We start from the raw sequence: 26,211 nt of genomic DNA on the forward strand, positions 1-26,211 counted from the left end.
ATAGAGGAGGAGCATTAGGGACCTGATGCACATGTACTGTGAATGTTGCACACGCATCCAATGCATTTAATGCAATGTTTTCCTATAAGCTGAAACCTTACATGGCTGAGTTTTACTCAGTCAATGCAGCAGGAGCGCCTCTAGTGGCTGTCTGTAATACAGCCACGAGAGACAAGTTTAACCTTTCAAAGGTTCTGCAAAAGGACAATGTTTTACTTTGAAGGGTTAAACACACAGGTGCACTGCACACATGCAATTTGTTCTATGTTTATTTCTGATGTGAATTAGCAGGCTGTAATAGGGGTTGTTTGTCTATTCTCTATTTCCTATTCAGTTACGCTATCATCAAGTCCGTCTTTGAGTAGTACATCCTACAAATCATCATGAGATAGCAGTATTTCATACATATATTTCCCAGCTGCTAGTTTCCATTATTCAACTTCGCCGCCACACGTGTCTGTCTCACTTGCCATTTTCATCTATTTACTTCCAGCAGTCTAAGTACAATTCAAAACTTCCTCTTCTTTGTATTGAAACAGCACCGATGTCTTTATCCTGAAAAAATATTATTTTTAGCATGTTTTGGGCCCTTAACTTGTAAGTTATCCTTGCTTGAAGATCTTAAGCAGAATTCAAATGGTTCAAGGTTATTAAACTTTATTGATTAAAAAAAAAGACACAGAAAAGGGGGACCAATTACTTTTTGAGATATACAAAAACCAGAGGTAAACTGTACTTCCTTCTCTAACAACTAGCACTTGTAAAATCTCCACCTTCTGACCAGTCCATTAAACATACTCATTATATCTGCTGACTGATGTTGATATCCCAACACCCCATAATGTGCATGTCAATGAGTTCCACGACTGTGGAATTAGTTACTAATAGATGTGTAATCCATAAACAATTAAGGTTATTGAAATGCACTCCATGAAGCCATTGATCTATCCATTTAACACCATGCAGAGTTTTAGATTGACTTTAAGATCTGAAAAACACTTAAAAAAAAGCAAATGCTAGTTTGGAATCAGAACACATTATATAAATAATGTGAATTTATCTGATCAACATCGCACACTTCAGATGGAGATATTCACTGTGTGAAGTGTGAATTGTTGAGAATTCAAAGTCAATTTCAAATGTCAGACCTTTTCTTTCATTTTAGCTACTTTGGCCTCAAATTTGAAATTCACTTTCAATTTTATTTTGAATTGCCGACAATTCTCACTTTAGTAAATATTCCTGCACCCTAATAGATGTGAAATTGCCATTGCGCCACATGGCCCCATTTTGAAGGCATGCCGATATCGATTATATTAATGTGAGATATCTCGGGTCAAATTAACAAATTATTGAATAACCTTTCAGCTATATGTTTGGATACGACAATACACAGATTGCATTTTATACTATTTAACAAATGACACCAAGTAAAGTTAATCAGGACAGGGCCGGATACTTTAAGTAGAGAGTAGTTATTGTGCAAGAAACAGGGGGCAAATTGCAACCTACACACTCAATCACACAAGACTGTCTGAGGGTTCTAGAGTTGTAGTTCATCAGATGAAAAGCCACTGGCTATCACATACTAATGTATTTTTAAAAAAAGAGAGCCTCAGTAGGGAAATTGCTAGCTTTATCCTGAAACCTGTTAGTTCACTTTGGATAACTTGTCAGATTTTTGTTGTAAATACATGAAATCATTAAATGAGTGTATTTTGCTGTCAGCAGTCAAGCTACAATAAAAGCTATTATAATAAATTAGCAATAAACAAGCTCTGTTTTCTGAGGAAATTGCTTGTTAAATTTTTTTTATTTTTTTTTAACAGGCATCTCAAGGTATATCTGAGCAAAGCAACTCTAATCAGTACTTGTATACAATACTTTTTTAAATACCTCTTCAAATGTAAATATCCTTTAGTCCTATTAATTGTACAGCGCTACGGAATTTGCTGGTGCTATATAAATAATAAAATAATAATAATAATAATTAATATTCAGTGTGCCAAGAACAAAGTATTGGTGTACAGATTTCTTCAAAATATCTACCCTTATATTTGTTAAACCACTTTTACTCTGGGACATAATATTCCTTTTATGAAGATAATAGATTAATGCTATATGATAGGGATGATCTGGGCCTGAGTTAAAAAAAAAAAAAGTGGTAGACGACATAGGAGAACGAACCATACAGAACCAACTGAAGTAAGGGAAATTGCAATAAAAGTGGATTTTGCCTGATTCTGGTCTGGAAGGGTTTCATTTCAACAAACAAAGCCATTTTGAAACACAAGATTTTTATTAGAATGTTATTATTTAATTATAGGAGGGCAGCACATATTAGCGCACCAAACATGTGACATCTGGTGACAAACGTCTCTGAGTAGGCAGTGTGTTGTGTTTGTTTTTCCTCTATAGACTTTACTTATTTGGCAGTGTGCAGCTTGTATTTTCTCAGTTGCTGCCTGTGTGTGTGAGAAGCAATGAGGCCTCCTCCTACTAGGCCCTGCTGGCTGTAACAGGAGCCAGAGCTCAGTCTGTGGGTGGAACTGCCTGACATCATCTGTGGGGGCTGGGAAGAAAGGCAGCACAGTGTAGGCATTGGAAGGGAACATAGGTGATTGATGGGTTTGCTGTTGTGCAAAGGAGGAGGGAAAAAAAGTGTGTCTAATCTTTCATTGCAGTACTGGCTGAAGAGCTTCTTGCGAGTTTACACTGCTGGAGTGTGATCTATTCTAGCTCATATCTTCTTTTTCTTTTTTCTTTTTTTGACTGTTCGTCCAGGGCAAGGGTTGTGGATAAAGCCCAAGCTGGATGGATGGGTATGGGGAGAGGGGCAGGACCCAAAGCCCTGGGATTCTTCAAAATCCTCGCTGTCTTCTTGTGCACATTCCAAACAGGTAAGAAAATCTTTTCCTTATTCCCTATTTTTAAAGGAACAAATGATCCCCTGAACAGGGCCTCCTGCAAACTAACCCTTTCACAACGTGTGTTGCTTACTTAATGTCCTTACCATGCCATGTTTTTATATCACACTTTTTATCGCCTCACACACTACACATGTTTATTTCAGGAAGTAGTACTAAATCTTCGTCTTGTTTTATTAAGTACAATGTTCTGCAGCGTCGTGCTAGGTATGTCTGGATATGACAGACAGATACGTCTATTGATTTATTTATAAAATGTTTCACCAGGAATGATAAATGGAAATTTCTTTCAATTTTAAGCACATACAAATACAATGTTGCACATATAACAAAAGGCATACACACTACAATTTTATATTAACAATGAGTCTATTTTCTTATTGGTTGAAAGTAGAAGAGCATAGTGTAAAAAATAGAATGTGGCACTTTCCTATATTGTCTATTGTGATGTTAATAGAGATTTAGTTACTTAATGTTGTGGAGAAACTCTATATAACCAATTCCTTCAAAAAATGTAGGTCTTGTGTTTTGTTTGTGCTTTTTTTGTTTTCTTTAAGATGTTGCATTTTATATATTAGACATGGTATAATTGGCAGCGAAGAACTCTGGCACCCAAGTCTTGATCTATTAATTGTTGCAATGTCCTGTTTATTATTCTTCAAGGTAGGACTGCAGTATATTATCTAACAAGAAGTGCCCATCTGGTTCCAATGAATCCTTGTGTTATTCTGGCTTGATCCTTGACTACAAATTCCTGCAAGCTTTGTTTTTGTTGGGGGGTGGAGAACAGACGCCACACTGTGGGTTTTGTTCTTTCCAAAGATCTCGAGTTTCTGAAAAACTCAGGTTTTGAGCACCTGGAAACCCACTGGAAATAAATCCCAAATTTATTAGTTTTGTTATCTATGTGGTTCTCGTTTCATTATCACTGTATTGTAAATAAATGGAGTGTGTACATTACATCTGTATAGTCCATGGATTAGATGAATGATTGTCTTTATCATTCGCCGTTTTATTGTGTATGTGTCCAATAAATAAACAGGGTTTACCGAGATATTCTCAGCAAATCCCCCAGGACACCAGTTGACAGCAGGGATATGTTTCAATCTATGTTTAGAATAAAGTTGCAAAAAAATGACCATATTATTTATACATAGCAAAAAAATAGTTTTTTTTGTTTGTTTTTTCTTACTTAAAACATACACATGTAATTTGTTAAGAAGAACAGACATGCAAATACTTTAAGTAGTAATGTAATTAAATAGTAATGTGTTGCACTATAAAGTATTGCAAATAATTTGCTCATAAAACTGTCTTAGAGTGCACTGCAGAACATGACTTGTTCAAATCTGGACCCATTTTTTATGCCAAAATTTGCAATACAGATTAGCTACCTACAATTTTGTTTTCAGTGATTAAAACCCCTTTTGCATGCTGCAGAATATGGCATTCATGTAAACATATTACTCTGCAGCGGACTGCAACCCTCATAAAGCTAGCCAATATTGGAAGCCATAGAACCTATTCACAATCTGCTTAGCTGTGGGTACAGCCAAATGGTTTTAAAGACAAAGATGTGGCATTAACACGATTACACTTAATTACCCTTAACGCTGGCCACTCAAAATAGATTTTCTCATAAAATCTGAACATAGCTCAGGGTGAAAGATTAATGCCATTAATTTGTGCAAATCCCCTGTATAATCCAAGCTTTACTATAGAAAAAAAGAAAACCAAAACTTCTAAAACTTTGCTAAACCATGCTCAGAATAATGAAAAAAAATCAGGCAGTGCCTTGCATTATTTATATATATATATATATATATATATATATATATATATATATATATATATATATATATATATAACCCCTCCAGCCATGAAGCTAAAGATGATTTATTAATTGATTTAAGTGCTTTTTTAGAAGTAGGAGCACACACCTCTGAGTCAGTTTGTGTGGTTTGTTCTAGATAAGGATCAGGCTTATTGGAAGTTTTTTCAGATAGTCTGATAAATCACCTTTGTCTTTTTCTCTGCATGGAGGGGAGGGGGGGTATGTGCACTCACAGCTCTACATGAAACTGAGAAGGGACTCCAAGCTGTTAAAACAGCACCTTCCAAATCCTTAAAGTGACAGCATGTCTTGTAGATTTCCAGATGAAACACAGATGTAAAAATATTTTTTTTTTTTTTTAAAGGTCATATACCTTGTGTGACATTTGAAATCTGTATTGCAAGATGCACTGTATTCGTGTTTCCATTGTAAAATGAATTGATGGTATTTACAATAAGAAAATAAAACAAAAAAGCAACAAAAACATTCTAAAGATTTTTTGACGCTTTTACTAAAAGCAAAAGTCTGCAGGTACAGTGACCTATAAGTACTAAATGATGTATTTTTAAAGAATTGTATTAAGTCAAAAGTCAACATACCAAAGAACAGAGGAGTTTGAAATATTTTATAATAGAGATGTGAACAGTAGGCTTTTTTTGGCTAAGATTAATTTGAGTTGTAATCTGCCAATAATTGAAAAACTATTGCTTCCCATCTCTTATATCCCTTTCTCCATAATCTGTAGGCACTTTATAAATATACTAACAATAAGAACTGCTCAGTATTATTTATGTATCAAAATAATTTCATTCATCCTTTTAAAAATCACAAAATTCTGAATTTAATAAAACAGAATGTCTTAAATGTTTGTCTCTCCTAGAAATTGTGTATAAGGTATACTAGAGCCTTACCAATACCCTCCCCCCCCCCCCCCCCCCCCCCTTCCCTTAGCTCGCTTGCTCTCAGGGCTCTCTCAATCACTGCTGACCACACTCCAGAAATAAGAGATTAGGCTGTAAAGTAAATATACATTGCAAGGACAAATCAATCAGGCTTGGTTATCTGTCAGAAATACTAATAGAGATATTGCTGTAGAGGTCACACAGAATACATTACACATACAAACAAAATCTGCTTTCCTAAAATAATATAAAAAAATAAGAAACATTTGTGTTTATTGTTAGCTGAGTTTATCGGTCATTATGGTCGCAAGAGTAGAGCATAAAAGAGATATAGACAAATGTCGGAGCTTAATTGCAAATAAATAAAGAAAAATGCATGGGAGTTTCTGGAATATTTCCCCAAGTCCCCTGTTAATTTGTTGCTGGGTTGGAATTAGAAATTCATTGTGGTCCTGTTGCTTTTTAGGAGCTCGTTTTAATAAACTGCAATTCAGTACAAATGGTGACTAGCAACTGATTCAACAATTGTACATTCAAGGGTTTTAGCACCTGTTCACACTACAACAAAAAAAACTGAGCTTAAAGTGTGACTTTTTGTCTGTGTTTAAAACATAGGACTTGTGTGTGCACCTGGTCAAATAATCGTTCTCATTAAGAAGCAATCATTACAGTGAATTGAAACAGCACTCTTGCCCCTCAGCTGTGCAGACAGCCAGGTGGGGGTAGATTTTCCACCAGGGTAGTTGCTGAGCTGACATCATACTGTGAAAAACCTTCAGATTGCAGTTAAATAATAATACTTTGCAGAATCGGGTAATTACTTGGCAGTTATGCCCCCAGCCTACAATGTAGCCTTTACCCCCTTTTCTGAATTAATGAGCAGGTTATACTATAAAACCACATTCAGGTTTTTTTTTATTACATTGCTGAGGCCCTTTCTATGTGGGCAAATGCTAGCCTGTCCGGAATTAGATTTGTGTTGAGTGTGGATAATAATAAATATGTTCTCTAATTTGAGATGAAGAATCTGGTGACAGCTCTGGAGTGTATTTCCTTATCTGCCAGATAACCATGTCATGCCGGATTAGTACAAGTATTGTTTAAATTTGTGGGCAGTTTTATGAAGTGAAGATGATAGTTTGTGGAGACCAACACAGTTTCTGAAACCAACCTATTGCAGTATTACGGACTGATGAGAGAGCCAGTCATTGGCTTGTATATAGAGGGTTTAGTGGGGTGCATTTGTGAGGAGGTGATTCGAAAGACAGGCTATTCATTAAACAGTAACATATGATGACTTGAGAACCGACTTCCAAAATCCAAGCCCAAATAATAGACTTGGTAAATAGTGATGTCCCGAACAGTTCGCCGGGAACTGTTCGCTGGCGAACATAGCGTGTTCGTGGCGAACGTGGCGGGCGAACATATGCGATGTTCAGTCCGCCCCCTATTCGTCATCATTGAGTAAACTTTGACCCTGTACCTCACAGTCAGCAGACACATTCCAGCCAATCAGCAGCAGACCCTCCCTCCCAGACCCTCCCACCTTCATGACGAATAGGTGGCGGACCGAACATCGCATATGTTCGCTGGCGAACAGTTCCCGGCGAACTGTTTGGGACATCACTATTGGTAAATAATCCACAAGTACATTTTCAAAGGCTTTTATCAGATGACTACAACTTGCCACTTAGTGAATTGTTCCCAGTTTTAAGATAAGGCCAATTGGTCATATGTGCATACCTGAATATCTTGCTTAAATGTCTATATTGGCCCTAAACACAACAAAACATTTGCCATTACCTGTTTTAAAGTGTGCTTTCAGAGCGTAACAGCTCATCTATACTCAGTGCTAGCAGATGTGTAGACAAAGTTTTATTTTTGAATTAAGATTTGTGTATAGGTATAAAGTTCAAATATGGTGATATGGGATGCATGCACATCTTGCCCATCTCATATTGCAAAGAACATCAGTACACAATGTGTTGCATTATGGGAACGCACAAATATACCCATAAACCACTCCAGAGCCCCAAACATTACTAAATTACTAAATTAATCTTTTCTGATTTCAAATGTCTCCTCCTGACATTTATTGCTTATAGGGGTAGGGTTAAGTCCCCATGGATTTTTAGGTTCTAGAGGAGAGAAAATGTGTGCCCCAAAACCATTAATTTACTTATGTTAAGTATTATTATATTTATCATATTTTTTACTTTTATGCAACCTTTTCAGACTCACCTTTTTAAAGGAAACAACCCACCAAAATAGTTATGTTCAGTTGTGTTTATTTTTTTACACCTGGTTACATTTTAAATGATCCTTACAATTGCATGGAAAACTTCATACACGCAAACTAGAGATCTCTTTCAGAAAGGTTTTTTTTTAGAAATATTGAATTGCATGTAAAGTGTTTTTTAACCCCTTAAGGACACACGACATGTGTGACATGTAATGATTCCCTTTTATTCCAGAAGTTTGGTCCTTAAGGGGTTAAAGAGGGCTCTTTACAATATCACCCTATTTCCCAACCATATCACTATCTCTGCCATGGTGAAGTCAGTCTGTTAGTTAAATCTCCAAATTTGCCTAATTTCTTAGTTTGTCACAGAAGAATGCAACTTCTAAAACAATACCTGTTAACAGGATCCCACCAAAACTTCCAGTGGGAATTCTGGCAAAAACAAAAAGTTTAATTATTGGAGAATGCTGTTTTTATGGTTACATTGCCGTTCTGATTGTGCAATATGCAAATATTGGTACTTTTTGCCTTCTCTGTGACCTCTTGAAAAGCAGAAATTAAAAATACACACATGCACCTCTAATGGTCTGTGTTCCCCAAAGAGACAGAAACAATGTAAAATGCAGACATTGCAAGAAATCTATACCTTCAATACAGAGCTGTGTTCCTTGATATACATATGTTGCATAGATGCGTTTGTGATTTTTTTTTTTTTATCCTCAGAAGAGGATTCTGGGACATAAGATGTAGTAAGATGATATCCCATGCTCTCCAGGGCTGACTAAGGAAAGCACAGGGTCTTGTTATCCGGAAAGAGCTGTTTTACAAGCTTTATTGTAATCCTCCCTCCCTTTTCCATTTTTCATCCTGTGTACCTGGGGGCATTTTATTCTTATTTTTTTTTATATGTTATTCTGTCAGCTATTGTGACATGAAACATATATTTACTTGGTGATTTAATAGGACACTTTATTTTTTTACATCTACATAGATGATTGCTTTTTTCCCCCACACTTCCATATTAACCTCTGTCCTTAGGATATGGAACTTGTGCAATGACTTTGTTCATTACTTTATGCCCATCAATCACCCAAATTAGCCATCTCTCTGCAGAAGGGACACGGCCTACTTTCAATAACCGCTGCAATTTTCTGCACTCCGGATATTGTTGTCCTTTATGATGAGAGAAATGTCTTATTTATTTTTCTTGGCATCTAGTATGTGAAGCCAGAGTAGGCATTCTCAAGTGTATGTTTAACACTCCAAAAAAATGCTAGGGGGTTATGGTCTGCAGCCAAGGACTCAGGCAGTGCAGCAATGCATTATTTACAACGTGCATAAATTAAGTACCAGACCATATGTCTCAGAAGGTTCCTGTTGTGAAGGCATTGAATGAAAGAAGCTCTGTGTCTTTAAGAAAGAACAGGATTTTTTCCCCCTTCTTTTTACAGCATCCCCCATCCCCCTCCCCAGTGCAAGAAACCTGACCTAATCCCTTTGCACATTGGTTAATTTATTGCTCTGTTGGGCTTTCCTTGATGGCAAATTGCATTGTCTTTATTCCTGAGTCCAAACTTTGGTGAGGTCTGCTGCATTCCACAGGCTGTGTTCCCAGCTGATCTTTCACACCACCCTAAGTACAGTCAAATAGGTTTTATTAGAGAGCTTTGTTATGCAAACAGGCCAATAATAATCAGCTCATTATTCCGCAAGATTGCTTGATTAGCAGCTCAAAAGAAGTTAATGGAACAATCCCAAATCTTCCAACTTACTTTTGGATAGATTTTTCTTCCTTTCTTTAGCTAACATTTTTTCTAAGTCCCATTTTAAGGCTAAACTAATTGTTCGCATATTGTATCAAGGGTAAGGACAGGTTGTGTTAAAGCAATATGCATTTATTAAATTTCATTACGTTTTAAACATTCATTACAAGAGTTCATGTAGTGTATATACTTTTTGTTGTTGTTTTTTTTGTTTTGCTACAATGCCACTTCGTTGACCGCTCTTCCAGTTTGTCCAGTGAAAATCAGTTAACTGGAAATACCATTATCTGGTAATTGAAATGCAAATCTCTTGTTCACAAAAAGGTGTTAATTAGCTATCAAGATAACTAATCGCCGTGCTTTTCTGTTTTTTTATTTTATTTTTTGTGTGTCTTTGTTTGCTACTCTATTCACGGTTATTCAGTAGACTTGCAAATTCTAAAAAACTAAAATAGCAGAATTGGGAATCAACTCCAACTCAACTTGAATATTTTGGTGTAAAGTTATAAATTCCCTAAAGAATTTCCAAAAATTCCTTGTGATTAGTCATGTGAGAAACAAAAATTTTAATTACTCTTTAGCTCCTATCATGAGGCATTCAGCGCAGTTGCCTGTTAAGTGTTTGTAAGTTTCATTGTTGTATTAGCTTTGTTTTCCTTGATGTATATTGGGGTTCATTCCCGGAATATAGAATTGTAATTAAAAACCAAAATGCTAAATTCCGGCTCAATATCTGAGCTGTTACAATAGCTGAGTTAGAGAATTTTTTAAAAGTCACTATTTGTAAAAGGGTTACTCCAAGCACCATGACCATTTCAGTGATTTGAAGACGTCATGGTGTCTGAAGTTTGTATGTGTAGTACTTTGCAAATAAACGCTCACATACTGAGTTTAAACGTTTTGCTGCTGGAGGTACAATTTCACCTTGGCCAGTGTCGCTGGGGCGTCATTCGCCAGAACAAGAGTTTCTGGCTAGCTAACAGATTTGTTTTTATTGGCTAAGAGCAGTCTGAGCCAATGAATGTAGCTCTGCAGAAGCCAGATTAACATTACTTAACCTTCAACCACCAGCGAGGACCCAAGTACGAGGGTAAAATGTTTTTTCCCCACTGCCAGGGAATGGGACTAGTATTTTATTCCACTATAACCACTGCAACTGGCTTTACTGTTTAATTTTCATGTCACTGCTTTGAGAATAGACCCTTATAATTTTGCAGGCTACATATTATCCTGTTAGAGTAAAACTATTTAGTTTAGTTAAACAGACTCCACAAGCACTATAAATTTCAATGTATAGGTTATGTTGTAAATATATTCCCTGCCCTTGTTTTCCAGCATTCTGTTTATTTCAGCTGCACTGGTTTTAAAAAAATTTCTCCCCCTTCTCATACACTGAATTGGGGAACACATAGAAGATCCGAGATAATTCTTGCAAGCTGGTTCATAGCAATTAGTAACAAGCACGGAATTTTCATTCATGCCTTTTAATGAATTAAATTACTTAGTATGGCCAAACTACAGATCCCAAAAACCCAGAGGGCAGGCGTAGCTAACCTTCAGCACTCCAGATGTTGTGGACTATATCTCCCATAATGCTGGCAAAGCATCAGGGGAGATGTCTACAAAATCTAGAGTACCAAAGTTTGCCTACCCATGCTCTATGGCAGGCTTCCCCAACCTCCAACCCTCCAGGTGTTGCTGAACTACAACTCCTATGATTCTATGAATGAAATAGGCTGAGAATCATGGGCACTGTCATACTTACCGTGGTCGCAGGCAGCTGCAACCGGGCCCGTCACTCCAGGGGACCCGGCCGCCCGGCGCCGCCATGTTTTGAAGTGGTCTATCGGGATTTTCAGGGGGCCTGGTCAGCGCTGCGGTGCTTTAACAGCGCAACTGGGCCCCCTGCGATGACATCAGACAGAGCTGGGAGGAAGTGACTGCTCCGGTCACTCCTCCCAGCTATCAGAGAGCCGCGTGGGAGGAAGTCCCTTCAGGCTGAGCCCCCACTGGACCCTAGGGAAAGTCACCCTCCTGCAAAAGGTAGGAAACAAAAGGGTGACTTAAACATTTTGTGTATGTGTGTGTCTGTCTGTCTGTATGTGTGTGTCTGTCTGTGTGTCTTTATGTGTATGTTTCTGTATGTGTGTGTCTCTGTATGTATGTCTCTATGTGTCTGTATGTGTGTGTGTCTCTGTATGTATGTGTCTGTATCATACAGAAACATACATACAAAGACACACACACATACAGAGTCACAAATACATACAGACACAGAGACACACATACATACAAACACATATACATACAAAGAGGCACACATACACACACACACACACACACATACAGGCTCATACATACAGGCTATATGTGTGTGTGTCTGTATGTGTGTGTGTGTGTGTGTGTATGTATGTGTCTGTGTGTATATCTGTCAGAGGGGTGTGTCTGTGTGTATGTGTGTGTCTGTTTGCATGTGTGTATGTCGGGGGTGTATGTGTGAGTGTGTGTATGTGTCTGTCGGGGGGTGTATGTGTGTGTGTCTGTATGTATGTGTGTCTGTCGGGGGGGAGTATGTGTATGTATGTATGTGTCCGGGGGCGGGCATGGATCGGGGGGAAGGGCTCCATGGACTGTGTGTACGCCACTAATCATGGGAGTTGTAGTTCAGCAACATCTGTAGGGCCGGCATTTGGGGGAAAGCCTGCTCTATGGAATGTTCACCAAATGGAAACAGCAGGAGGAACAAATTAGACTTTCATTTTCAGGCACTTCCTGGTCATTGCTTAACCCCTTAAGGACCAAACTTCTGGAATAAAAGGGAATCATGACGTGTCACACACGTCATGTGTCCTTAAGGGGTTAAACTACACATATTTAGTGACTAAAGGCCTTTCAAATGTGAGTATATTTTCTGTATAAATAGGGATTCATTCTTTCTCAGTAATACTGGCCCTCACTGCACAATAAAAGGGTGCCTAAAATAGACCAGGGCTTTTTAGGACCACACTTTGGCAGTCTGGGGCAGCCCTCCCCTAGCAACATCCGTCACATGTTTTAGTCTGTAACTTGCAGTCATGCAAACAAATGTGAAGTTTGTCATTTAAATATATATATAAAATGTAAAAAATTGTAGTATCAGCATAATGAGTTAAAAGTAAGACTAAGGAGGAAAAAATATAACCGGTTGCAAAGGCATGTGCTTTGGAAAATACATTTTGCCGCAGTCTTTTACAATGTAGTAATTGTGACTAATACGGTTACAATAGGAGCTTTCTTTATCAGGCTCAGCAGATGAAAGGTACGGCGGGCCTTTTAGGAGATTAGAACTGGAAGACTTCAGGTTAGATGTTCTATCAACAGCAGCAAACAGAGGAGCAGCTTCAGCAGTGTTTGCGCTGTGTTTGACTTTCACAACTTTATGTGTGATGTTAATATATTGTATAGTTTTATCACATACCTTAATGGAATCAATGGAATCAATACAGCAACTGCTCCATTTGTTTAATGTGCATGTTTTGAAGAAGACGCGTTTTCAGCTGGTATGGTTCAACCTACCATAGAGTGTTCAGATGCACTCTTTAACATATATGAATAATACATCCATGCAGTAGACATTTGCCACGAGCATCTTTGGTTAATTTGACTGTCGGTTTCTCTAACTCACCTGCTATCATACTCAATTAACCATGGCTATTGGGGGCAGTGTTTTTTTCTTGCCATGAAGCTAGTCTATTGGCTGCTAACGAGCTGAGCATTGTGGGAAATCGGCCTACAACAACTGGAGTGCCACAGAATAGCCACCGTTGCCCTAGGATCATGGCACACCGCAGACCCCTTTCATTCTGTGTTTTTTTTTTTTTATGAGATGTAATTTACCTGAATAGCTTGTCAGGCATAGGAGAATGGCAGGTATTATGTGTCCAAATTGTTTTTAGATGTGGGACTTCTTAATAAAAGTAAAACTTTATTATTATTATTATTTTATTATTTTATTATTGATATAGTGCCAGCAGATTCCATAGCGCTGTACAATGGGTCAATGCTGCATATCAATTACACAATATAAAACACAGTTTAATGTATATTAATTGCTATGTAAAGGACTAAGTCATTCATAAATCCATTGCCTGCAGTTTAAATATGCAGCACTGAATGTTTTATTGTTATAAAGCCGTGTTTTAATGATATGTGATTATCTATCCATAAGGAAGCTGTGCCCAGGTAGTTGTGCCTACAGGAAGGAGGAAGGATTCATAAGCACATCCTGCCAAAAGTAGGAGATAGCAGGAGGGAGAAGAGTTAGTGCAATACTTTGAAAAGGCAGGAAAGTGTCTTCACTTTTAGCTCCCCTTAATGCACAATGTGTGTACAGTAGAATTTCTTATCTTCTGCTCTGTTAATAGCCTGCTAGAGCCTAAACAAAATCTTGTTAACTATGTTGAGTTTTTGGCTTTTTTTGGGTTCATTTCAGTCAGCTAATTTTTCAATCTTCTGGTCTCCCTGTTGAAAGATGTGGCAGCCAAAATTCAAGATATGTTGGAACTTAATTTTTTTTTCCTCTGTGTCAAACCCAAGTAAACAAAGTTCTGAGGTGGAGAGTGCCAACAATACCAACGTGTACTGCCAGGCATGAGTCACACAAGGAGATTTTGTGATCCTTCCAGGTTTCAAACAACTACGCTATTGAGTAAATGCTTAATACCGAACTCTGCATCTTTTATATAGGGCAGATAGGTAACACTGGGAGTTCTGCAATGTGTATGAATTTATTTTAACGGGGTTGTACTTGACTTTATTTCTTTGACTTCTATCCACACAAGTCACACTGCTCTTTTATTAAAACACTGGTGAATGTACAAGGACAGCCAGGGATCTAGAAAGTTGGAAAGTACTTGGTTGCGACTCCAGTGTTTGGGGGTCCAAAATATAATCCACAGTTTATCCATATAAACACAGCCACATTTTTTAAAATTAATTATTGAATGTTCTGCGGGTGCTAAATCACTAGAAAAAAAATCTGATCTGCTGTGTCAAGGAATTAAGGAAGGATTATATTCCTGCCTTTAGGTAATTTTAAGTACCGTATGTTCTTTTAGAAGAATCATGACTTTGTTGCAGCATCGCCATTTTGGTTATCATTATGAGTTTCTCATTCTCTCAGGCAGGACTTGGAAGCACACATCTGAATGCAATGTGTGGAGCATATGATATAAGCAATATTACATAGTTATATGAGCTGAAAGGAGTAATAAATAATTGTATCTCAATCTCTAAATTGAACTTTAATCACATACAGGAGGCTCTTGCAGGGTCTAGCAAGCTATTAACATAGCAGGGGATAAGAAAATCTTAATTAAGCAGAACTTGCAATAAAGAAAGCCTAAATAGGGCTCTCTATACAGGAAGTGTTTATGGAAGGCTGTGCAAGTCACATGCAGGGAGGTGTGACTAGGATTCATAAACTCCTAAATGGCAGAAGATTGAGCAGTGAGACTGCAGGGGCATGTTCTATACACCAAAACTGCTTAATTAAGCTAAAGTTGTTCAGGTGATTATAGTGTCCCTTTAACTAACACACCCATCTCTATTTTCAGTGTACCTACACTTTTATACTTACAATGTATGTACTTGTCCTGTGTGCGTTATGTGCAGTTTATATGACCAAAATCTGAAATCAATTTAATAATTACTGCCCGTAACCCAAATGAAAACTTCGTGATTACTTCATTGACTTTTTTTAACCCAGCACAAATAAATTTCACAAAATGCCTGCAAACACAACATTCTGTCTAATTTAGTGAATAATTAACATGCATTACTGGAAACATATGGTGTGTAGTGGCAACTCTTATATAGTACTGGATAAACATTGAGCATCCACGTCCTGATCCTGCTGCTGGACTCACTGTAATTCAAATACAACATTTCCGAGCTTGCTTTCCAAAGTAACTCTTGTGAGCCACCATTTGTATTGCAGAAAAATAATTGTGCAGACAGTACAATAGTATCCAGCATCACTATGTATGCAGCTGTGACCAGAGCTGCTGCAATGCAGTGCTAGAGAATGACAAAGTGTATTGTACACTATATCACACTAAGTTACTGCTGTTCCATATATCCACCATACACCTGTCAAGTTTACTGTGAGAAGTAAAAAAAGGGAACATAGTATTTTTTTTATTTCCACCTGTAGAATCAAACTATTGTGATTTCTGTACTCTAGACAGAAAATGGCTCTGATCTCTGAATAAAATTCACATTTGTAACCTTTTATTTGAATTCTTTAGAGAAATAAAGCCATTTTGTACAGCTATATACTGCCAAGCATAGTGAAAACTAAAACTAAGGGATTTATGCAGCCAGATCTCCCGCTGCTTTAATGTCTTCTAGTTGCTGCTATACACATTTACTGAGCGAGCCACAACAGTTGGACAGTTGGCATGGAGAGTGTTATATGTACAGGGATGGTCATTAAAGGGACACTATAGTCACTAGAGCAACTACAGCTTATTGCATTTGTTCTGGTGAGTAGAATCATTCTCTTCAGGGTTTTTGCTGTAAACACTGCCTTTTCAGAGAAAATGCAGTGCTTACATTACAGCAAGGATCACCTCTAGTGGCCATTCCTCAAGCCAGGACCTCTGCTGACACATGTGCAGAGAGGTTGCATGACATCATTGAACCCCCTGATTGGAGATGAAGGTTTCTTACCCCAGTTTTCAAGTCCTGCTCATTATGATTAATGTGCACGTTATCTTTTTATACACTGAAACTATATAACCCACAAATACTTTCATTGTTTATGAAAAATAGAGGCGTGTTTAATGAAGGGTTAAGCAACCTTTCAGAATACTATGGAACACTTTGGAGTTTTGTTTTATAATTTTATTTTTTTTTGGCAAGAATATAGTCATGAATGCCAGATGTCAGACACTCCGGCACATGTCACTGCTGTATTCAGACGTGTACTTTTAAAGCCTGCGGCCAGTATGTATTCTGAAATTGTGTGGATGTTTGGGAAGGGAGGTGGGAGGAAATAGGTCTCCTCTCCCTTTTTTTTTTTCTTCTATGTGCCTCACCTGGGAACGCAGATGTCATGCATCGCCCTGGGGTTAGATTTCACATCACAGCCTTAGCAGGAGCTGGTAATACTCTATGTTAAGCAACTTTCTGTGTCCTAAATCACTTCCCTCTCCTTCCAGCAACTAATAACACCCTGTGCCCATATCCAATTCTTTCATTTTTCAAGTAATAACACCAACCTGTTTCTGTCTGCACCGTGCTGTACATGTCAAGCAAATAAGTCTCTTTCATGCATTTTTTTTTTTTTATGACCATCAAGACATTTGCACAATAATAGTTTTCACCACCATGTTGGATGCATGAAATGTTTGGGTTATAAAATTTAAGTCACTGCAAAAAGAATCTCAAAGAAGTGTTGCAGTGTGAAAGTGATTTTCATTGGTTAGGATTTATTTTTATTTTTATTTTATTTTTTAATGCAAAAAAGTACAGTGTCTTGTGACATGTTATTTATTTACCTCTTCCCCTGGACTCTGATCCAGTTACTTTCAGGTGTGTTTAAAAAAAAAAACATTGGATTAAATCTTACTTCAGTTTCCTTTATAGAGATGTGTAGGAGAGACACTATCTCCTATATACTTGCTATTTTATTTCTCATTTGAACAGACATGGGAACTCTCTTACACAAGTAGGAAAAAAAGCCAATATCTGTGGACTTTCATGAGGAGAATGCAGTGGAGGAGTCAAGGCCTCTTCCACATGGGGGGGGAATGCAGTGGGGAGAGTCAGGTCTCATCCACACACTTCTATGAATGAAACAAAATACATTTTGTAACAGTTGGCAGCTGTTTTTAGCATTAATGCTTACCACTTCTAATTTGTCATTATGTAAGCAACATATTTACATAAAACCAAATCTATTACCTATACACTATAGATTTTATACTCGTTTGAGCAGGGTTCTATTGTCCGTGTCAAAATCTGCGGTAGAACCTTTACCCCCCTCCCCATCCTCCTTTGCGCTACAGAATAGGTTGGCGCTATATAAATGTCAGTAATAATACCCTCAGTGTTCATTGGAGAACATCTGTTAAAATATTGTGTCATTTTTATTTGAAGAATTTGCACCAAACACAATCCTACTGTTTACACTAGGGGTGGATGAAAACTTAAATTACCACGGAACACAGCACATCTCCATGTCTTTCCAGGGGTTGAGGAGCAAGCTTAAACAAGATGGGTTTGAAAGCTGTGAATAGAATCACACAAGCAAGTGATAGGTGTGTTGGAAGCTCCTCATTTGGAATGAATTATGTGCTTCTCACAAGTAATTGGTGGAATGCTGACAGGGCCTGCAGCCGTTCAGAGTGCAAAATGTGTAAATTTCAGGGATTGAACTTTATGAGCAGAGATAAGTTACTCTCTGGCAGCTTAAATGTCATTTTCTCATAGACTTCAGTGGGAAAATTGCTTTTTAATTACTATAGATAAACGTATCTTTATTTACAAAATTCAGCCCTGGGATATTGTCTAGAGTACAATCTACAGAAACTTCAGTATTTCTAACAAGAGAAGTACTGTATACAATTAGCCGTTCTTACAAATTGGGGGAATTTTTTAAGGAACCAATTTTATCTTCCCAAACATAGTTACTTAATATAAAAAGCACGTCACTCGAGAATTCTGTGATTAAAAGAAGACTGTCATAAGTTTATTACATTTAGTGAAAGGTAATTGTTTGTTTTTTTTTATGATGTTTATTTATTTATTTATTTTAGAAAATATCACTTTTCTTTTCTGTTTTTTCTGAGTAGCCATGTTGTATCACATTCTACTTTTCTTTAACCAACTGCTGATGAACCTAACTTGTCTGGTGATGTGATTGCTCTATGACTGTGAACCAAGTTAGGTTAAGCAGCAGTTGGTCAGATAATAGTCAAATCTGACTTAATATGGCTGCTCAGCTAGATAAGAAAAGGGAAACTTTGTAAAATATATATATATATATAAATCAATGTAATTATAATTTGTTTTTAAATCATTGCGTTTCAAATATAACAATTGTTTAAAAACCAAAAAGTGAAAATCTGATGACAGATGTCATTTTAAGAGGAGTAGTTCATCTGCATATTGTCCCTTTTTCAAACCACATTGCACGGAATTCATAGTGGCAAACAAACTTTATGAGATTAAACAGGCGTTAATGTATTTGCTTTGGAGTTACGTGCCTTTTGTGACTGTCCTTAAAAACATTTGTTTCATATGATAAATCTGAAAAAACCCCAAGTATTTTCCCCAGAGGGTATCTGAGTCCCTAGAGCATAATACATTCAGAAGTGTATTGCCCACCCCCTCTTTTTCACATGTATGTATCTCATAAACATCTGTATCTCATAAACATCAAATAAACTGTGGTTGCTGCGTGGGTTCAGGGGCTGGTGTTAGGATTAGCGAAAGCAATTCCAGGCTGCGTGGTGCTTTTACTGCCTTGTATGTGATGCAAGCTGATAGAAGCAGGCTTGCACAGTTCATTTGTACTTTGGAGCCAAAAAAGCATAACATTTCATGTATTAGGACATGTAAACTCCATTATATCTGCTTATCGCGTGTGATATGGTAATATCATATAATATCACTGAGTTCATATTTGTGCAATTTAATTAATTAAAATATCCCATGTGCTTTATTTGATAAGATATTTAAGATTTGTTTTACAGATATTTTTGTGATAGTATCTTGGAGAAAACTACCATTTAGCCCTGCTTGAGAATTTTACACCTAATTTCAGGTTTACTCTGTTGCTTTTAGGATATAACTATAGAGAGAATATAGTGTTTGTTAGCAGAGTGGCAAAGCAATTGTAGGTAAAGTTTAATACATCACATATCGTAACTAAGATCTCTTGACTTGCATGAAAACCAGAACAATCTAAATGTACCCTAACTGATTATTATAGTTTTTATTATTTGACTTGGTATTGACCATCTGTTATGTGTTCCTTTCACTACAGTGAGCTCATCGTGCAGGATTCTGAAGTGTAACTCTGAATTCTGGTCTGCTACTTCCAACAACCAACATCAGAACAGACCTGAAGACCCTGTGGAGTTCTGCACTGCACTGCGTACCTACGCTCATTGCACCCGCCGTACTGCTCGCACTTGCAGGGGAGATCTGGCTTATCATTCAGCCGTCCATGGCATTGATGACCTCATGAGCCAACACAACTGCTCAAAAGATGGCCCAACCTCACAGCCACGTCTTCGCACCCCACCTCCATGGGACAGCCAGGAGAGGTCAGATAGTCCAGAGCTTTGCCATTATGAGAAGAATTTTCACCGGCATGCAGCACCTCCAAACTACACCCACTGCGGCTTGTTTGGAGACCCCCATCTTAGGACTTTTACGGACACATTCCAGACTTGCAAAATACAAGGCGCATGGCCTATTGTAGACAATAATTACTTAAATGTGCAAGTCACTAACACCCCAGTACACCCAGGTTCATCTGCAACTGCTACAACCAAGGTAAGCAAAGTCTACAGATGTGGTTGCTATGATCAATTCCAAGTTATTCTACCAATTTTGTAACAACAACATTTGATAGTATAGATCATTTCTCAGTGATCTCTAGATGAAATGTCTTCCTCAAAATTAAGGGAATACAGTTCTATTAGATTTTATATTAGGCATCACACAAAATGTTCAACAACACTTAAATCAACCCATTAATCCTCCACGGCAATATTCTAGATTTTTGATAACATGATAACCTTATTGAGCACCAAAATAGCTTGGATCACTTAGTTTCACCTCATCTTACATTAAATGCTTTCCTCTACTGCAGTGAAAGCATCTTATTATACCTGGGAACTCTGTCAAGGTTGGTACTGACACTTGTCCCTCTAGACCAAGTCAATTTTCTTTATAGATGATAACTACCCCGTTACTACCAACTCAACCCATTTCTTTTTTTCTTCAGCTATTCTAGCGTGGAGGAAGAATTCTTTATGCAACTGTAAAATACTATTGGGCAGGAATGTTCCAAGTCTCTAGCATACTTGGAGGGAATAGGGGGCAGGACGATGACAGCCTTGCAGTTTTACCAGATTTTAGGACCACAGCATAGGTTAGGCAAGTTCTTTGTCCGTTCTATTATTGGAGCTTATAGAGCACACAATACAGTATGAGTGGAGGGAGCAGAGACTTAATATTGTATGCCACTATTTTATCCATTCTCATTGCGTGCTTCAAGCTATGGGTTTTATTGATATATTGAGCAGAGGGGAATGCATGGCCACATGTTTATCACTGAACACGCACAACCACGCCAATACTCAAGATGCATAATCCAATCTGTGGACTGGAGACGAACAAAAGGTGGTGGCTGAGGGTGGTTCAGAGTTACACAGTAGGAAGTGGGAGAGTGTGGAGACACAAAAAAGAAAAATTCCTGGGGGTAAGGTTGTATGAGCAGAAAGTTTGATCTTGAGTGCCAAAATACTCTAAGCATACCTATTTCAAGTACATTTCTTTTTTTCTTAGTTTGCAGATACATATTGTTTAGGCCAGAATATTGGTCAGACATTCTCACCAAAGTTATTAATAATAAAACAAATGTATAACCCACCGGACATTTAAAATTTAGATTTTTATTTTTTTGCAAATGTGAATAACCAGAGGGCAATATTTTCACAAAATGAGGGTATCTGAGTACATTTATGTTGAGATATTTTTCAAGCACATCAAAAAGTAGAATATTAGATGAATGGGATTCCCTTAGATTTACTATTATCCAGTAGTCCCTGCTTTTGTTTTACACGTGGATTCAGTATGAACAGTTTTAATAAGGATTTAAAATTAAAACTGTGCATAATGTTTAACAGCCAGCCTAATTTCCTTCAGGCTGAGACTGTGAACAATTTATTTCATTGTTTTTAAATAGCTCTAATTAGTAGATTGAGAGGCAACCCTGCACGTGCAGGCAATTTGTCTGTCTGGATTCACAGCAAATCAGGGGAAAGAGTTTGTAATTGGTTTGTTTATGGCGGTGGTTTCATAAAATGATCATTTTCCATCTTTAGCGTTTGCCTACAAGTGGAAGCGTTATTTCTTCATGTGAGAAAAGGGAGAGGCAGATATAGATTCATGCTGAAGCAGGTAGATGATGTTTTATTTACCCTGGGATAGATTGGAGAATGACTTGCCCTGCCTGCTGAATGGACAGATACGCCTTGATCCCAGCATTAAACAGATACAACCTCAGATGTCTAGGATGGACAAAGCCGATGAGATCCACACATGTCAATTAACAAAATCAGTTGACGTTTCATTTGGTGATTAGAGTTTAAGGTGATCTTCACCTAACTTGGCAATAAAGTTAAACTTTATATATTTTTTTTCAGGGAAACCACTCCTCTTGCAAAGATTAATTTTAACTGGGCTCCCAAAAAAGAACATTTTGGCCTTGATTTGACACTGTTGGATACAATTTTAAAGTGATTTAATATTATGAAAAATATTTTAATTTTGTAAACTTTTTATTTAGTGACATGTTTGTATATATTCAAGATATATTTTTTTGTTTTTGTTTTTTTAAAAACCTTCTGTCTTGAGCCTCAGTCAAGGAGGTGTAAGTTCATCTTCCTAGTCTCCCATCCACTTCTCTTACAGAGGGAATAGTCGTGATAGATCCTTAGTTTTATTAGGAAATTGTGTTTTCCTGCCTGTGAACAATGGTTCAACATGGATAACTTTTTAGCATTTTGATACTCTGGTAAAAAGGGAGAGTTAGAATTTTGTATCTGCCTGGCAGGACTTCCAAGATTAAGTTTCTAGTGATGCATAAAAATCCCCCATTATATCAGCAAAAAAGAGAGAAGCAATGTCTTCAGGTGTACCATGGGAGTCCACAAAATATAGACAATAAACTAAGTTCATTGAACATATATGGTGCTATAGGTGCTGTTATTTTGATTTTTTGTGATCACGGAATTCATGGTGCACAATGTCTGGAGTATGCCTTCACTATGAGTAAATTTTTGGTATAAAAGCGAAACATCACTATAGAATTAAGACTAAAGCATTTGATGAGGAAACTACTTCCTGAAAAATGGTAGCATGTAATAAATAACCGTTACCCTGATGTTAATTGCCCACTGCTTTAATAAACACTACAAGGCCTGGTAAGCTGGTCATTTTATTTTATTTTTTATATATTTTGAAAACCAAATTTGAAAATCGCACAGGTTCTTTCTCAAGTGAAGGGCTAGTTGTCCACTGAAGGGAAACCTAAATAAAACCAAGCCATTTTTGGAGATACAATTATCTCTTGTTAATTAGTAGACAGTTACTCTTCCCTATTTGTGTCTAAAAGGCTACAATAAGCATAGAGGGGTAAAACATGCTCTAAAAGCTTTTGAGGTATACATATCTGTCCAGTTGGGTAGAAGCATGCGGTTGTATGCAGTGAAGCTTATTTGTTTTAAAGCCACTTACCATTTTATATTCACAAATCTGAACTTTAAGGTTCCAGTAATTCCAAGGTTCTTAAAGAAAAAAAATAGCTCAATGGGAATGGATGTCTCCATTATTGCAACCAAACATTAACTAGTAGCTACAATAATAGGTCCATGTACAATGATGTTTGTCTGTCATAATACACATTTAGGATTTTCTTCTATTAAGTCGAGAATCATATTATCAGTAATCATATTTTTTTTTTTTATGGAAAAAGTATACTTCTTGTGCATAAATTAAATTTCGATTAAGATATCAACATATAAGTGAGCCTTGTTTTGGGCCTACTCGCCATAATTCCTTTTTTTTCTAGTAGGTCCTGTGGCATTTTTATAGTAATCATGGGTTTTCAAGGGGTTTATATAAATCCTATATTCAAAGGAGGAGAGTCTCCACTTTTGAATAAGAGGTCTCATGATCCCCATGATCAATTTACATATAGTAATTCCATGTAATTTGTATCTTCATAAAAGTCTTGGTTTTTCAGTAAAAAATGATTGTAATGAATTTTTATTTATCATGTTTTTGTTTTTCCACTCAGCTCACAATAATCTTCAAGAACTTCCAGGAATGTGTAGACCAGAAAGTTTACCAAGCTGAAATGGATGAGCTTCCTGCAGCTTTCATAGATGGTTCAAGAAATGGTGGGGACAAGAGTGGAGCAAACAGTTTGAAAATCATTGAGAAAGTGGCTGGTCAGCATATCGAGATACAAGCCAAGTACATTGGAACCACCATAGTAGTTCGACAGGTGGGCCGCTACCTTACCTTTGCTGTGCGGATGCCAGAAGAAGTTGTGAATGCTGTAGATGACAAAGATAATCAGGGTCTTTACTTGTGTCTCCATGGTTGCCCTCAAAATCAACAGATTGACTTTAGAACCTTTCATTCTCAAACCCCTGAAACTGGTATTAGAAAGCATGGGGCTGGATCTAATGCTCCTTCATTCACTCCTAAAATGGCAGGAGCCAAGTGCAAAGAAAAACTTCCAGTAGAGGACCTTTACTTCAAGTCTTGTGTGTTTGATCTTCTAACCACAGGAGACGTGAATTTCACCTTAGCTGCTTATTATGCCTTTGAGGATGTGAAATTATTACATTCCAACAAGGACAAAATCCACTTGTTTGAAAGGACCACTGACTTGGGACCAGGAAATACAGCTTCTCAACAAGACATGGTGTTTACGAAGATACTAGTGGTTTTAATGTGTTTGGTTCAGTGCAGTGCAGTGTTGCTGTGATTTTTTTTTTATGTTTACTGTGTAAATCCTTGTGGGATAAGATGAGATTATGACTATTGTAGAGGTGCAGTCCCAATTGCCAAGATGCATTCGTTAATTGCAAAGCACTCAATGTAACAACTTCTACATGATCTACCGTAGTTTCATAATTTATTTTCTATATTTAATAGATGGATTTCTATATATGAGAGTCTCTAACCATACATATATGGCAACATGTTCTTGGAATACTGACCTTGTTTATAGAGTTTTATACCCGTAGCTGTTTATCTGGCCCCCATTCCACACTAGAAGAAAATATATGGAACTAAATTGTTAGTCTTACGTTGAATGGTTTGATTCAGTTTAAGAGTAGTTGGAGTTAATCCAGTAAAATGTGGATGCAACAAAACAATGTAAAGAAAATAGATGTTTTTGAATATGATCATGCATATATTTGACATGAAACAATTGTTACTAATATGTAGGTGCTTCACAATTGTCACCATTACCTAGAATAGCTTATATGCATCAATACCTCATTAACAGAACCAACAGTTTATAGGCCCATAGGGCCGGAAAACAGTCTCATGGCAAACACGTGGTACTGCAGACATCCGAATGGCTGTGTACTTTGCATTTGTGAACGTGGCTTTGTGTTTCTTAATAAGCTGTTATTGCATGCACAGTTAGTGATGCTCGCACAGTGGAATACGCCGTATCGGAAATGGCCAGTATATCAAAGGGAATGCAGAGGAGATGTGAGTGGTTTTAAATTTCCCAACTTCCACTTCTTTGCTGTTTGTTGCTACTCTATTATCTTTATAGCCAAGAGAACGTACAGAACGTAAATAAAGCTCTTGTTATGACAATACTTCAGTTTATCCCTGCAGGAGTAGGAGAAGGTTGTTAGTCATGTGGAATCCCAATATTGGTTGGTTGCACACATTGTACGACAGTGTGAGTGAAGTCCATCCATTGGCATTTCTAAATTTGTACAGCCATTGGCTGGAAATATGACAGCTAGCTTGCAGGGATTGGATCTCTGCAAGACAGCCTCAAAGGAGAGGCAGTAGGCGCTGTGATCCTCATTACGGTATGGCCAATGTAGTAGAAGCAGTGACGGGCAGAGTTCTGTTAACATATGCGACCATAGTGCACAACATTTACTGGCATGATGTGGCGTGGAGCTATTATACAGTGTAAATACAGCCGTAGATATCTCATGTAAAGCAAAGAAATGCAATGTGTCTTGGATGTAATTTATGTTGTCTCTAATATATGGAGCTCTTGTGGTGTCACTGTGTGTATATGTATATAAATATCTATATATGTATATATATATATATATATATATATATATATATATATATATATAAATATATAAATATATATATATATATATATATATAAATATATAAATATATATATATATATATATATATATATATATATATGTATATATATATATATATATATATATATATATATATATATATATATATGTAATTTGTTCCCGTGTATGAAACAACAACAAAAACTGCATGTGTTTACTACTTTTTTCCCTTGACATTTGTTTTAACTTCTACACTGTAGGTGTTATGTCGGGGCTGGACAATATTTTGCCCTATAATTGCAGTTTGAGATTACAACTCCTAGCACCTCAGACAGCTGATCTAAGATAACGAGATAGTGTTAGAGAAAAGAAAACCTATAGAATAGTTCTGAAGTACTCTCCTAATAGCCATTACCCAATGGGGCTTTATGGTCAACCTAAGCTAATGG

The 26,211-nt window shown here is 37.1% G+C and overlaps 1 protein-coding gene across 2 annotated transcripts in view; it reads left to right on the plus strand.

Annotated features, from left to right (window-relative positions):
- Window positions 1-25,286, plus strand: part of RGMA (repulsive guidance molecule BMP co-receptor a) — a 40,516-nt gene extending 15,230 nt beyond the window's left edge. Inside the window, exons 1-4 of one of the 2 annotated variants that reach the window (XM_063448867.1) lie at window positions 2,605-2,661; window positions 2,785-2,900; window positions 19,702-20,216; window positions 23,749-25,286. In XM_063448867.1, coding sequence (XP_063304937.1) covers window positions 2,819-2,900; window positions 19,702-20,216; window positions 23,749-24,447 — 1,296 coding nt within the window. In that variant the 5' untranslated portion in view covers window positions 2,605-2,661; window positions 2,785-2,818 and the 3' untranslated portion in view covers window positions 24,448-25,286. Of the gene's footprint in view, window positions 1-2,604; window positions 2,662-2,784; window positions 2,901-19,701; window positions 20,217-23,748 lie in introns of those variants that run through there. The other variant, XM_063448866.1, reaches the window with a different exon arrangement.
- The last annotated feature ends 925 nt before the right edge of the window (window positions 25,287-26,211 follow it).

Source organism: Pelobates fuscus, chromosome 3 (assembly GCF_036172605.1).
Source record: "Pelobates fuscus isolate aPelFus1 chromosome 3, aPelFus1.pri, whole genome shotgun sequence".
Classification (NCBI taxonomy): domain Eukaryota; kingdom Metazoa; phylum Chordata; class Amphibia; order Anura; family Pelobatidae; genus Pelobates; species Pelobates fuscus.